The sequence below is a fragment of the Anabas testudineus genome, chromosome 6 (genome assembly GCF_900324465.2).
Source record: "Anabas testudineus chromosome 6, fAnaTes1.2, whole genome shotgun sequence".
Lineage (NCBI taxonomy): Eukaryota > Metazoa > Chordata > Actinopteri > Anabantiformes > Anabantidae > Anabas > Anabas testudineus.
Genome location: NC_046615.1, coordinates 7,641,407 through 7,656,616, shown reverse-complemented (window position 1 = coordinate 7,656,616; position 15,210 = coordinate 7,641,407). Strand labels below are relative to the sequence as shown.

The 15,210-nt window shown below is 40.1% G+C and overlaps 2 protein-coding genes across 2 annotated transcripts; one reads left to right on the top strand and one right to left on the bottom strand.

Moving 5' to 3' along the window:
- Positions 1 to 2,171: 2,171 nt before the first annotated feature.
- On the bottom strand, positions 2,172 to 11,407 carry uri1 (URI1 prefoldin like chaperone). Its single transcript, XM_026365811.1, has 11 exons — positions 11,026 to 11,407; positions 8,796 to 8,830; positions 5,979 to 6,057; positions 5,612 to 5,747; positions 4,435 to 4,526; positions 4,291 to 4,354; positions 3,939 to 4,137; positions 3,624 to 3,855; positions 3,360 to 3,511; positions 3,025 to 3,265; positions 2,172 to 2,932 (listed from the first exon to the last, which is right to left on the bottom strand). The coding sequence occupies exons 1-11, from the start codon at positions 11,101 to 11,103 to the stop codon at positions 2,744 to 2,746; spliced, it is 1,497 nt and encodes a 498-aa protein (XP_026221596.1). The 5' UTR covers positions 11,104 to 11,407; the 3' UTR covers positions 2,172 to 2,743.
- Positions 11,408 to 12,646: 1,239 nt separating this feature from the next.
- On the top strand, positions 12,647 to 14,658 carry zgc:112052 (protein C19orf12 homolog). Its single transcript, XM_026365878.1, has 3 exons — positions 12,647 to 12,780; positions 13,633 to 13,793; positions 13,914 to 14,658. The coding sequence occupies exons 2-3, from the start codon at positions 13,634 to 13,636 to the stop codon at positions 14,177 to 14,179; spliced, it is 426 nt and encodes a 141-aa protein (XP_026221663.1). The 5' UTR covers positions 12,647 to 12,780; position 13,633; the 3' UTR covers positions 14,180 to 14,658.
- Positions 14,659 to 15,210: the final 552 nt, after the last annotated feature.

Below are 15,210 nucleotides of genomic sequence, written 5' to 3'. Positions count from 1 at the left end.
AAATATACAAATGTCATAATAGGCATAGGCAAAACAACAAATTTAATAGTGGCCTAGGACTGTAGCCTGTATGTTTTTATAGGTATGCTATTATGAATACATAATAATATATACTGTACAATGTGTGCATGTAGAACCTTCAAATATAAAAATGTAAATATGTTAGAAGTACAAACTATGGCGTTTTCTAACAATGATTATTTAATTTCTACTTGTGACTATTTGCTGTAAATCACCAAAACATACATCTACATTATATTTTTAATTTGTTGAACTCTCCGTGACTTTTAGGAAATTTAAGAAGTGCAAAGATCAAAGCTCTGACATCGCTGTGGATGACCTCAATGATTGTTTCTCACTTCTAATGTCTACCTGACGTTCCTTAGTGGAATACACAAGGAACAAATAAACAGTTCTCAGAAGAGTTCCTCAGACCTTCAGTGTATTAATATCATATGTTCAAAAAGCAGAGAAGTAGATATACGAGCCGCTGTTTAATCCATTCACCTGACATTTGGAGCTAAGTGCAACTCTTCCTCTCCCCCAAATACCTGTCTGGACAACAATACCCGCTGGAATCCTTCATCATACAACTCTTAAAATCCCTCTTAATCCCTGAAATGTAGATCTCACGTGTGCTTTAGCCCATTACATCGTTTGTATCCTAGATTTCTTTGAAATGTAGTTCTGCTATGTTCAAGCATATACCTGCACAGCTTAACCCACATAAGTCCATTGATCAGTGTCTCACCAACACAACACTAGCATGTTAAGCATTGCCTAATCTGTCTCATGCTACCTGGATTTTCATACTGGAGAAATAATCCTGATGAAGGGGAGGAGGGGGGGCAGAGTCACCTCAGGACCTGTTTAAAAGCTTCTTATCAGAGACCTGCACTCCCACCATTTAACTAAAAGGGGAGTGATAGCCTTTCAACTCACAAGCTGCAGCTTTAATTAAAGCTGCTTGGGGGAGAGATGAAGTACAGTGATGTGTATGAGTTGCCCCACACAAAAGAAATCAAGATTATTCTCAAAACAATACAGTTCAGATGGTGTTTTTAAGTCAGCTACAAGGAGAGCAGGTTCTCTCACATGACTCTAAACATATTAATCTGGGCTAAAAATTAGAGTTGTGAATAACTCCAAACATTTATAGGCTACACCAAATGGTCAGTGGCCAAATAAAGAAAAGTGAGAGAATAACATAATTTTTAAAATAATAAAATGCATAAATTAAAACTGCATTTTCTTTACTACTTGATTTGTTCAGTTAACTAGCTACATAATATTGGTGGTATATATAAATACATTCACACAAGTACAGTGTTATGGAACACGTACTTCAGTATTTCCATCTTCTACTCCACTACATACGGGACGGAAATGTGATCTAACAGGAGTTGTTTACAGATGTTGTCAGTTCTAGGTTCCACATGTCTCAACAGGAACTAATTAATTACTGAAGATCAGCACGTGTGAGGAAAAACCACAAACAAGTGGATGTACTTCAGGCAGGAAATCAGGACCAACTCCGCTCGCTCGTCACCCTGGTGACAGCGAGGCGGTGAAAAAGTTTCACAGTGGTGAAAGGCCTGCAGGAGAAGTTCTGAGGAAGGCACCTGCTGGAGTGTCTGATATTATTATAGGATCAAGGTGTGGTCACAGACCATGTCCAGGCTCAGTGGAAGCACTGAGGCCTCACAGCAATGCTTACCTAATTTACGTTTGCTATAAGTAAAAGGGTTTTGAATAAATAACTTTTCCTTCGGAATATTTTTGCACTGTTGCACTTGAACTTCCTTTACACCTTCGATGAAATGTTACTGCTCCCTGGGATGGTTTGGTGGCAATTTGGGTTGATGCTTTACTTAGCTCTTCAAATCTTAATGCGCAACAGGAAATTCAGTACGAGTAACAATAATCCACAAAATAACATATTAGCTCAGTCAGTGTCTGGTAATGGCAGTTTAAAGACTGAAACACCAGGTGTCAAAAGGAGAAATGTATTATTACACATTATTAGGATTCAGTCTAACAAGCACTTAAAAAAAGAGTTTCTAAGATATTCATATGAGAAATAAAGACGTGGCCGAACTTAGACGAAAAAAAAAAGATCAATTCATATTTTCTTTCAAGGCAGAAAAACGAAAACAAAACCTATAGCCAAAATCATTTATTTTCCTTTTAGTTTCCATCAATATTACTTTTTGTCTTTACATAAAGCTGGTCACAAAGGGATACATACATTCATTTCGCAGGTCAAGAGAAAAAAAAAAAAAAAAAAAAAAACGCGGGCCAGTGGGAACGGGATTCTGTTGAAAGATCAATATTTGAAAAAGAAACAAAACAAGGCAAATCAATCTATCTGGCACAGCCTAGAATCATACCTAAACCGGCAACAGCGTGGATCAACAGAAAAGCAGCAGACAAGCAAATGACAAACAAGTCTCACAGAAAGATGGGCTATTTTTAAGTGTCACACTGTAGGAGTATCTAAGGAAGAAAAAAAAAACTACAGTTACCAGTAAAAGTTAAAATTCAGAGTTATACACAAGGCTGACTTGTTAACATTGCTACTGTACTTTTCCTCACTTAAGAGTCATAACGGAAATGACAGAAACCCTGTACAGTTAGAAGAATGGAGGCGACAGGATGGTTCGCACTTGTCCAGTTCATTGTTGTAGAAACGAAGAAAAAACGAGTTATTGTGAAATGTGGATGTGAGTCGGCTCATTAACAGTCACTTCTGCAGCAGCCTGGCAGCTTTGAACTTCGACACCCTTTTCGGGGCCTGCTGGGGGGGCGAGATGTCCGGAGCGACCTCCTCCTGTTTCCTTTCCAGTATGGTGGGCAGAGCTGGCGGAATAATGGTCAGATGGGGGACAGCTGAGGGCATCGGGTCCTTTTCTATTACTGTACCTGAAAAGGCCTGAAGAAATAAGAGAGAGACACATGTTTCCATGCTGTGTTTTCTTGCCAACTGAGATTCAACTTTAGACAAAGTGAAACTGGGTCTTTTACCTCAAATCGGCTGGTGGGGTGCAGCGGGACTGCTGTGGGGCTGTCCTCCTCTGTGATGCCGTCGCTGTTGTCACTGTGCGTCCCCTCGTCGTGGCTAAAGCTGCGGCCAATCATGCGGCGCTCTTCGAAGTCCGCTGCGCTGCTCTCGCTCGTGTCGCTGCACACGCTGTTCTCTCTGCTCCGTGACTTCAGGATGGACTTTCTGGGGATGGGTTCTCCATTCCTCACGTCCACAAACAACCTGACAAAAACAACAATGAGCGCGTGTCGCCATCTAACTCAACAGTAAAGCAGCAAGTCAGTTTTACAAGGCAGCGACTGTGTGGGTTTTCAACCTGTAAATGTCTGCTGGTGTCGTGATCTTGTGAAGTTCGTGATGGCCGTGTCCGTTACTGTGGCCGTTCTTCTTTTTCCTCTTTGAATGTTCCTTCTGCTCTTTTCTTTCACTGAACTTCAACGTGGTGTTTTTTCCTGTGTTGATTCTCACCTGCAGCACAAGACAGAGGCAGGAAAAGGGTAAAACCAAGGTGCAGTTGTGCCTTAAACTGCAGAATTAATAGACATGGACAAAGGAAACACAAATCCTAAATCAGTCTGACCTTCTTAGGTTCGACTGTGTGAGAGAAGAAGATGGTAGGCAAAGAGTTGCCATCCTCTTCCTCGTTATCTTCCTCTGCTTTCCTCTCTCCATTGGGTGGTTCTTTGCTTTGAGGAACAGAGGTCCAGTTTGACTTCAAACTCAGTCCATTTACAGGAGGCGCAGTCTCCTTCTCCTCTTCTGAGGAAGAGGATGATGTGTCCTCCCCGTTCATGTCGGCATTATCAGATAACCTGCAGAAAAAATGGCAACGGGTCAATTTCTGTTTTTCGAAGTTATAAATACAAACACATATTCTTTGAATGTGTTCATGTACCTGTCCTGCTCGTCTTGCAGCTCCTCCAGTTTCTCCAGTTCATCCAGCCTAGCCCACAGCTCCTCCTCAGTCATGATGCCTTTTCTGCTCCCTCCGTCTATTCCTTCCCCCTTATTGTCCTCTTCATCTTCCCCTTTTAGATCAAACACCACATCCATCTTGGGCTTAGAGTTCGGTTTGTGAGCTATTCTTTGCCTTCCTGTTAAAGCAGACAAAATGGAAAGGAAACGTCTCTTGCAGCCTGAATGTCATGTTGAACGTGGTGCAGAATTAGGCAATGGTTTAAAAGGTTTCATAACACTTGAAAGATTACAAGTCAAATGAGGGCAGGAAAAAAAGCTGACAAAGATACCTTTTGTGACAGCAGAGCCATTGTTTCCGACTTCTTCTCTGATGTCAACATAGTCATCATTAAACTAAAGAACAAGCAAAGTTAAAACACTCGTCTCCATTTTATGCTTTATGCAATATGTGATCTGTGAGACGTGCAACCTACAGCTGATGCGGTTTCCAAATCCTTCGTAAACTCAACTCTGGTTTCAAAGTTTTTCATCGTTTTCGATAGATCATCAAGTTCACGCTTTACATCTGCAGAAGGAAAAAAAACAAACAAACCATTGAATAGGAGCCAGACTGACAAGAACCTGCTGTGTAACAGAGGTTGTCAATAAAACGTTTAACATAACAACGACACCCAGCTGTGGAAGAGTTAAAATCCGAAACAAGTTGGGGGGGAAATTTGGAAAAATGATGACACAAACAGTTCATAATATCTTCTGCCCTGAATACTACTCTGGATCATTAAATCTTCACAACAATTAAGCCCTTTTACTAATAGCAGCAGAGGGCCCTTGTTTCCATGGCGATCGGGAGCCCCTCCAGTCAGTGCATCAACTGGAAAGTGAAGAAAGGTCAAACACAGAAGGCCTGACAACTCAGCCGCTGTCTGACACGTTTCAGCCAGCTATGTTTGTATTACAGCACTTAGCTCTGTAATAACGGGGTGGGCAGGGTCAGGAGATAGGAGGGGAAGGGTGGGGGTTGGGGGGGTTCAGACGGCTGCGGATGGGCTGCAGCAGCACATTTCTGCTTCACTAAACATTCTAATAATGTTCACATCAGAGATTGTTACTTGGGCCCATTTGACTTGATATGAGATTTTCAGACCTAAAATGAGCAGCAGGGGGAAAAAAAACACAGGAAAATATAGCAACACAAAAAGTACAATATGTCATAGACGGGGCTTGATTTGACTTGGAGATAGAGATTCATGCCTTTCTTCTCCTATCATAATATTTATAAGAGATGCGGTGACAGCGGTGACCTTTTATGTATCAATGCAGGAACCTCACAGTGAAGAGTGTGCTGCCAATGTGCTCTGCAGCTTGTAACAATTTAGCCCCGTGAAATAAAGTGTGCTTTATATGTCAAAAATCATGCCACCCTTCAGCTACTACATTGTTACAATTACAGTATACAGCGTCCATAGCACTGACACCAAGTTTCATCTGCAGTCCTGTGCTGCTCTGTCACTCCAGTGTTCAGACAAGCGTTCAGATTTGATGCACCAACACCCTCTGCTGGATGAAGATCGACAGTGTCGAGCGATCGCACCAAAATGAAAACCAAGCCAGAGGCAGAACAGGAAGGAGTCGTTTCAAAAGCACACTCACGTTTCATCCTGTGGTCGACAATTTTCTGGGCCTGCTTGGCAGAGCACTTGGCGAACCAGTTGTCACCGAGCAACACCGTGACCTCGTTGGTGTGCACCAGCTTCCCAGGCATGAAGGCCAGAGAGCCGAACGGCACCTGTTTATGGGATGGTGGGCAGATCAAGAGCAGAACAAAAGAAAAATGAAGCAGGTGTGGACATGAAAGTAGGTGTGAGCAGTAAAGAAAATAAAATGGTTCATAAATTGAGGGGGGGGGGGCTGATGATTCTGATGAAAAAAGTTCAAATAAAGGCACAATAAACAAGTTGTGTAACTCTGTGTGTGTGTGTGTGTGTGTGTGTGTGTTTTAAACAAGGTTAGCACTCACCATGATGTCATAAGACAGTTGATCAGGAAGAGTTTGAAGGCGGTCATTCAGGGCTTCATAGTCACCTGACACCTTTTTCCTGCACAGTTATGGATTTACAGTGACATTAGGCCATCAAATACTGACACACTTTTTATTTATCTGATTTGAAGACCGAGCTGTTCTCTGAAGTCTGTGCCACCCTGCTCGTTTTATTTGACTTATTTTGGGATATGTCAAATTGAGAACAGTGATACTCCATTATTGCCAATTTGATATGGGGGAATTAATCATAACATTAAAAAGCAATGTTTTACATCTTCCAAAGGGGTGGGAAAGATTTAATGTGCCAGATTTAGAGCTGTATCTTTTTTCTACATGAACATTTTACTTTTACTTTAGAGTCTAAATCACAACAGAGGAGCAATGGATTAATATTTAGAAATGCACAAATCTATCCTCAAAACCTTGTTTCATAAAACTGTTAAATATGAAATATTTAGTGATTCTGAGCAAACCAATATCACTAGAAACATTTAAGGTTAACAAGGTTTCCGACATGGAAAACAATTTTGGCATGTTGAATGCAGAAGTATGTTCAACTCACAAGTCTAATTTTATCTTTTCATTTAAATTAATTTAAGAATTGTGAGGAAATTATATCTGATTCAGAAACAGCTGACGAGCTAACAGCGAAACTGTATAGAAACACGCATAAGTAATGCTTTGGATTTGTTAAACACTTTAAATCCAAATGTGGAACCAAGATAGAAGGGGATTAATGAGTTTAAGATGGAGGGAATGTTGGAACATAAGGACAGATATTACAGTGCATGATAAATTCAAAATAATGAAATTCATTCATGCATTTTGGTTTTGTAGCTAAATTCAAAACATTTGGTTTGTTATAGCACCCGTCCTATTAAATATATTGTATATAAGCATGCTGGGGGTGAAGTTTAATGTGAATACGGACTTGTCCAATGCTCTGATAGAGTTATAAGAAACAGACAATAAACAATGATCATTTTTCTCTTAAGCTGCATCATATTCAAAATTGATGTTGTTATTGAAAATAAACGATACCATAAGAGATAAGATACCATATATTGTATTTGAAGATTTAATGGACATTACATTAAAGTTAGAGTTACTTTCTTTTGCTTGGTTTGTAGGCATTTCCTTTATGGATGATACAGAAGTGTTTTAATGGGAACAATGGGAAGCAAACTGCAACTGTGAAGTAAATGGGAAGTACCAGAGGAGACTGGAAGCAACCAGAAGAAGTTGTATAGTCTATATATATATATATATACATTTATAAAGTTTTAAAGTATTGCTCCTTGCAGTATTCCAATACCTCTTTGACCATAAAATGTTAGATATAAAATAAAATGATAGCTAGATGAAAGCAGTCTGCATCCAAAAGAATTTATATCAACAACACCTCTTAAATTTCCTAATGGTTTGACCTATTGTCATGTGGTTGTTCCTCTCTCTGTATTAAACTGTATTAAACCAGCAACATTTCAGTTGTTTATGTATGTCATAAGCATTGAACAAAGAGGGAGAATGTCCCAAATTTGTGTCAAACCCTCAAACACACATATTTAACATGTTGGAAAAGCACAGCTATAAATCATATTTTAAATCATGGCTGAATTCTATTAAGTTAATTCACTTTCAGTGTCCTAATACTGCTCAGGTGTGCTCACACTGCCACCGTTTACAGGGACACTTTAACAGAATGAATTTCCCTCTTACAATGACAAAGTGAAACTGACGGTTAGTATTGACCAAATGTGTTCTACGTATTATAAAACAGACTATAGGTGCATTGTTTGTGGGTTGTTTGCCGACAAACTGGATGTTTGGCCCCGCAGTGCCATAATCTGGACTCATAACACCTGAAACTGCACACTGGCAGAAAAAGCCTAGTAGCTGCCCTTTTCTGAGCTGAAGACGGTCACCACTCAGGTTACCTGTACACCTTTACTAAGGTCCTTCCTACCAACGCTAACTGAATTTTTGCAGATTTAATTATGTTATCCTGAAGTAGTGCCAGCGTGGCGTTTCTGCTTTATCAACCTGATTAGGACACCTTTATCATTATTATATAATTTCTTTTACAAGCAGGCCGATTGTCATGGCTTAATGCTGCACTCAGCACATAGCTTTTCTCCAACTACAACCTGAGAAGACGTCTAGTGGTGTCCACAAAGTGGAAAACTGTCTTTTGTCCAACCAGCAGTTCATAACATGAAAGCCACTGTGTGGGTGTGTGAGCACCACAGGGTTGCTTGTGTGCTGAAAATGCTCCTCCTTGCCACTGGAGCCGAGTTCGGCAATCAGGAATAAGCAGGCTAAGTATGGCATACTTGAAACAAACGTCTCTGATTGGTCAGGGCGGGCCTTGTATTTGTTGAGTTAGTCCAGAGCTGGCACTCCAAATGTAAAACATCAGTGCTGAACAGAATCATGCCTGATTAATTGTGGAAGCCAAACTCAGTTATTATAACAACATGAATGAGCAAACGAAACTCTACTGACATTAAAGGAGAGCAGATAATAGGAGTACCCTCATTTCAGAGAGAAATTTTCATTTAATTTCCTTTTCAGATTGGTTGTATTCTTAAATATGGATCGCACAAGAGCCGTTGCTGGCCCTGCAACAGCTTGGCTGTGACGTAATCTATGTTGAATTGGTGGACTTTGTGCATAATAAGAGAGAAAAATGTAATGTTTGAACGTTAAACAACACAATTCTAAAGATAAAGCAAAACCGCATATTAGTGGCAGCTCTGCTGAAATAGCACATATGACCTTCTTGATGCTTACCAGTGCTGAATCCGACTTTCACAGTCTTTCACCACCTGTTTAAGGACAAATAATTTCGGGATCAATCACACTGTATATCTATGCAATGTACACAGTCTTGCCAAGGATTTAATAACCTGAAGGGTTTAGGAGGATAGGGCAGCTCTGATTATTGCCACAAGCAGATTCAATTCAGACACATGTTTGTTTAGACTTGTGCTTTCATTTGACTGGCTCTGCAAATATTAGTGTCACAAACTGTAATTATTATGTCTAAAGTAAAACAAAAAAACATCACACATAGGGAAAACAGACAAAACACCCAGCTAAAATGAAGGAAGGTGGAAAGTGAAAAGCTTAAACCACAGTTTGACATATGCAAACCAGTGGTTTCCAAACTTTAGTGCAGTGTGTCTGCAGTGTGCAATTACAAATATCCAATATCCAATATCTGGCCATTGGACAGTAACAGTACGGAAGTTTCCTTTACTTGTGTTTTAATCAAGGATACATGAGACCATCCTTGTCAGATGTCTTAGACTGAATGAAGAAGGTGTCAGATTAAACGTGTTTAAATTATTAAGCTAATAACGTGTGACTACAAATCAATATAACGACACTCTGGATTAATCAATATTATCAATAAAAGTAATGCAAATAGTAATAAGCATTTATATAATTAAAAATCAGGAGAACATGACACACCCAGCCTCTGAGTATTAAAGTCTAAATTAATAATGACTTGAGGACAATAAAATAATGCTGGTGTTCATTAATGAGATGTGCAGGAGGTGGTTACTGTACGTCCTCGTTAATATTAGCACAGAAGGATTTTAGCCAACTAAAAACTTTAGTCAAACAAAAGTGGCCACAGTAAATTTCTGAATTCAGATTCATATTTATATAAACATAAATATGAACCTCTATATAATATTTTTTTATAATTTGTTTTAGCAGCAGTGAAGAAGCCATCTGTGCAGGAAGTCACAATTACTCACAACCCATGAGGCTGGAGGCAGATTAATTAAATAAAATGCTGTTTTATTCTCAGTTGTTAAAAAGCAACACGGGTGATCTGTGTTTATGGCTTAACTTGCATAAGACACAGGTATTTCCCATCATATGAATTTAAATACGTGTTAAACACAGTCACGTCGGGTTGCTAACATAAATGCAAAACATTAATCAGTCAAATCACACAGGGAGAGAAAAGAAACACAAGGCATATATTTCGATTACTGATTTGGCAGATACAGGGCTGAAACATCTGTGCAGAGGATATTTTGGGGATGTGATAAATTTCTCACTTATCAGCCTAATCTGAGAGAAGTTATTCATCATTAATGTTTATTTCTACTAATAGTAGAAAAAACATCTGATCTGTGAGAAACGCTGAATGTATTCAGCTTCTCTGACATTTCCTCTGTAATAAAAAAAACAATCTTCATAGAGAAATCAAAAGTAAAAGCAGAAACGTTTCTATAAAACCAAATGGTGTTGATCCAACACCTGAACCCATAAGATGTCAGATCAGGTGAGAATCAGGTGTTTCCCGTGCACGACAGGTCAGGGGTCAACTGGGTCATGCACTCTGTGAACAGGACTTCCTCGTTTCCTCTCTCCTCGTATCTTTTCCTTGCATCTGTGCATGCATCCTTAGTGTCAGGGACACTAAGGATGCATGCAAGAACCAACCCAAACTCTCAAATGAGGGGAAACGTGGATGCAATTAAGTGAATTGGCATCGACCCCCTGTGTCGTGGTGTTAACTTGAATCATCTGACACTTCCTGGTTGAGTGTGTATCTGATTTGCTTTGGAGGTGCTGGCATGGCAAGAATTAACCTTAATTAACAGTAGTGAGCGTCAGCTCAACTTCGGTTAGACATCGGGTTAAAGTGTTGAGGAGGGAGAGGAGGGTGTGCACAAGGAGTCCGACAAGTGTAGAAGGAAAGTTAGCAGCAGGAGCAGAGAAGTGCAAAGACACGAAACCAAACACGCCTCCATGCAACATTTAAACAAGGACTGCAACATGTGAGCGGCTGCACAGAGAGGAAGCTCCGAGGAGCTGGACAAGTGAAAACAAGCCACAAACAAACACGGTACAACTAGTGCACAGACGTCTGTACGTGCAAATAAAAACCAAAAACACCTGGGACCCGTTGGTCGCCCACAGATCCTTCTGGTCCACCGCGTGGCCAGCTCGGCTAACACTAGCCAGCCCAACATTTCCTGTCAACAGGGAACTTTACCTTCTTGTGTTCCTCTCTCAGCCTGACAAGTCCGCCGAGTTGCTCTATATCGGGTTTACCTTCCTCGGTCATTGTCATCCCACTCGCACAAAAGCAATCCGAGGTGTTATCTGCCCCCCCCCCCCAAAAAACAAAGCTCAGTTGTTGTGAGTCCTAAAGAAATGTTTATGAATGCAGCAGCAGCGATTCCTGAGAGCCGTCCTGCTCGTGTTCATCAATGGGGCAGCGATGGTTATCCACACTTTGGCAAACGGTCTCATCTCACACTCTCATTTCAGGATTTCTGCATGATTTCCGAAAAATATCCACGGTTTTAATATCCCAAGATTAGCAACTACTCCTCGTCACTCTCGCTGCGCCATGCACCTCGGTTGCACGCCAAGATGCCCGGAATAACAAAGGAAGTTCTGCTCAAAAACATTCAAAATAAAAGCCAAAGTTTCTAAAAATGATGCTCTTAGCATGGTCAAATGAAGACGTTTGGACGGCTGGGCCCCCACTTTGTGTGCTTATTCCAACTCAAAAGTACAATTTAGTAGATACCACTTTTCTTGTTTGTTTACTGTATTCCTGCATCCCATTCTTATTGTTGGTGCCTATACTGTGTATAAAGCAGTTTAGTAGTACGCCAAAGAAGAGTCTTAATAAATATGCAGTATGAAGCATGAAGTACCGCATGTAGGAAGGTGATTTTGTTTAAGTACGAATTAATCCCAAATTTCTTGCACACTTCCTTCAGTTCCCTTTCATACTTTTATTTTGAAGACAGAACATTGTACCTTCCGTTTCTCAGTGATTTGACGCGAGCTTGACTCAGCTGCGTTTCCTCTTCTCCCGGTGTACTCTGGGTAACTGTGGACGCACAAATGTAAACAGTAGACATACTGTACAGCGACAAATGCTGCTGTAGCGATCAGCACGCAGTAGAATAAGACCAAGCACAAACAAAGAGGAATCTATTAGAAAAGTAGCTGTAGATTAAAACATCTTCCTTTGACGCCCGGATCCGCCTTAGTAATATACAGATAATAACACACCACACACACACACACACACAAAGCATTAAGTAATCAGCAGGTATACATTAAAATAAAGAGGTGAGACACGATGAACAAGTTTAGTTTCAGAAAACGATATAATACACCCTAATACTCCCTTATTGTTAAACGCTTATTGGTTTTCTCTGTTGCTTTTAATTACTGTCGGAAATAAAACCTCAGCGTTTTCCTGGAGAAATTGAACACGACACGAATAATAATCAATTTAAGGTGCGGCTAAATTATTATCCAAACACCAAACTGTTTTGGTTCATTCGTTAAAACTAAACTTCATTGAAACCAGTTCAATAAAAATGCCTGTACATTTTAAATCATGATCATTCAAATGATTATCCTCTTTCTCAATGTCCTACCTATCAAATCAGTAAGAAATAGTGTAACAAATTTATAATGAAAACTGTAATAGTGATGTACGATCAACTGACATAGGAGAGACAACACTAAAGTCAAACTATGCTGAGTGTAAAGTGCAGCCACTGGTTGTTTTTCGACCAAATGTGGAGAATTTGGGATTGGCCGACTGTCTCTGAACGCGGCTTGTTGTTGTTCCCAGAAAGCATTGCGGCCAAACTCATGCAAGCCCAGAAATCAGGAGTCGCCGGGTGAATAGATTATGATGTTAGCTAGTTAAAATCACACCAATATCAAATAAAACAACTAACTCCGAGAATTTATGCCAATTTAATAACAAAGCAAGGTACGTTTGTCACGTCTATCGCGTCTATTACAGCAGATGTTGCCTCACACTGAATGTCTATTAATATTTTGTAGTAAGGCACTGTGATCACGTTATCTTTCCAGTTTACTTGTGACTATGCTAACTGGTGACTGACATTAGAGCCAATGCTCGAAATACAAAATGTATTTTATTTCTTTTTATTGTCTTATATTATCTGTTGTAATTTCTCAACATGGGTTAACACAGTTCTCCTAATTATCTAATCGAATGGTTTTGTTTGTGATTTTATTGCTAGTATCTTATCACCTCCAGCTATTTAGTTGAATTTAGCTTAAAGAATTAAAAACCAGGGGGTTATAGCATCTAGCATGGCATTTATTTCCCCCCAGGGGGCGTTTCGAATACAATGAAATTGGTTTTCACACAGTTTTTTTTTCCTTTTGTGAATTTAAAAGCTTCACATGTTTAGTTGGTTAAAGTACTAAACGTTGAAAATCAATGAGGTAGCTTTCCTGTGACAGTCAAATGAAAAACAGACAATGAGGACTTCACGAGAACATCTGTCGTAACTGTGAACAGCCTCAGACACAGTGGTCGCACGTTCACTAGTTAACATGGTCACCGTCCGACCCGAAACACCTATAGTGACGCTTTCTGATGCAACCGTGTGTGTTAAAGACTGTCACTGCATATGACTGAGGGCCATAGGACTCATGACATGTTGTGTTTTGTTTCCTCCTCTATGTTTTACTTAGTGCATAGCAGTGTTGTCATTTTGTCAATGACTGGTTTGTAAATAGCTAATAACAAATATGTATTGAAACTCTGTCTTGTACTGTGTAATTATTTTATCTGGAATCTGATCCACAGTATGTGTCATCGAATCGATGATGTTATGAAGCTGTGTTGTGAGTTATCTGCCAATCAGCAAATCCAGACAACAGTGAAGGGCTCAGGGAAGGGGGCAGCAGCGGCCGGGGGACTGGCCTTTGCTGGAGGGTTGATCGGGGGCCCTCTTGGTATTGCAGTGGGTAAGTGGAAACATGCAACCACTCCTCTAACACGTATAGACATATTTACAGTCTTTTCAACTCATTTTTGACTGAATGTAAACTGAAACCTCACAATTTTGAACCCCTCATCCACTCTAGGCGGTGCTGTCGGAGGCCTCTTGGGATGCTGGCTGACCAGTGGGCAGTTCAAACCGCTGCCTCAGATCATCATGGAGCTCTCTCCTCAGCAGCAGCAGAAGCTGTATGATGATCTCATGGTGATCCTTGGAGACATTCAGTGGACAGATGTCGTCCAGTTAACTACTCTGGTGATGAGCAGCGCGAGTCTGAAGCAGCAGCTCACAGCTGCTCTTATTGGGTATGTCACCAAGGAGTTACAGGCAGAGGTGCATTACGTGGATTAGATGCTGTGGAAAATCTGGCTCGGAGGACAAGTTGCTCAGGAAGATGGAGCCTTTTTAAAACAATATGAACTGTTAACCTAAAACCACATATTGTTAAACTGCACAGACACCATCACAGTGCTGGTAACAGTGTACACTGGATACTAGGATGTTGTGACATGAATGGGAATTTAAACACCTGTTAGCTGGATTAATTTATTATGGGTGCTTTAAGTGCAATTATCAGTTGAAGGAATTATTTATTCATTTGGCCTCTAAAGGTAATGATAATCATGTCTAGCTTTAAAAGTTGAACCTAAATGAAGATCTGACATCATGGGGCTGTATGAAGGTACGGCACTCTCAAAACGTCATATTTAAACAAAGGTACAAGTACTGATTGAGCGCCAGCTGTACAATGTGAAATACTGTATTTTGATTTGATTTGAGCTTATCAAGTCAAATATTTTAATCCTTTAAATGACTTCAATAAAAAAATTGAAAACCTTTGTTTTTTGTCTCACCTACTCTTGCTAATGTCATAACTGGAATAGAAGTGTCCTATTTTCTCTTTGACACTAACCAAATGTAAAAAAATAAAAAAGGGTGTGACCATCATCGACATGCTACAGAGGAAACCTCGTCTGAATTCCGGTGTAGCTGTGCAGTGGTCAAGACTCATGTCAATGTCAAAACATATTGTAGATGCTTAACGCACACATCATTAACACAATGTGGTTAAATCTTGCCAATATTCTTCCGGGCCAGAATGTAGTCCACAAACCTGAAGAATAGTGCATCTAGGTACCCCTTACAAAGGGACCAACAGTAGGTCTACACAAATATACTAGGACTCATGCTTGTTTACCATCATTCATAACCTGCGTAAAGCCTCTCATAATGATTCACCTGTTGCAGTTGTAGATTATTTCAGCATTTTTGGTTCTGTTGTAGACACATACTTTTCAGCTTTGTTGTGCACTATAACTTTTTGAAACATTTGCGTTACGTGTTGTTTCCAAAATGACACACACACGTAAACACACTACCGT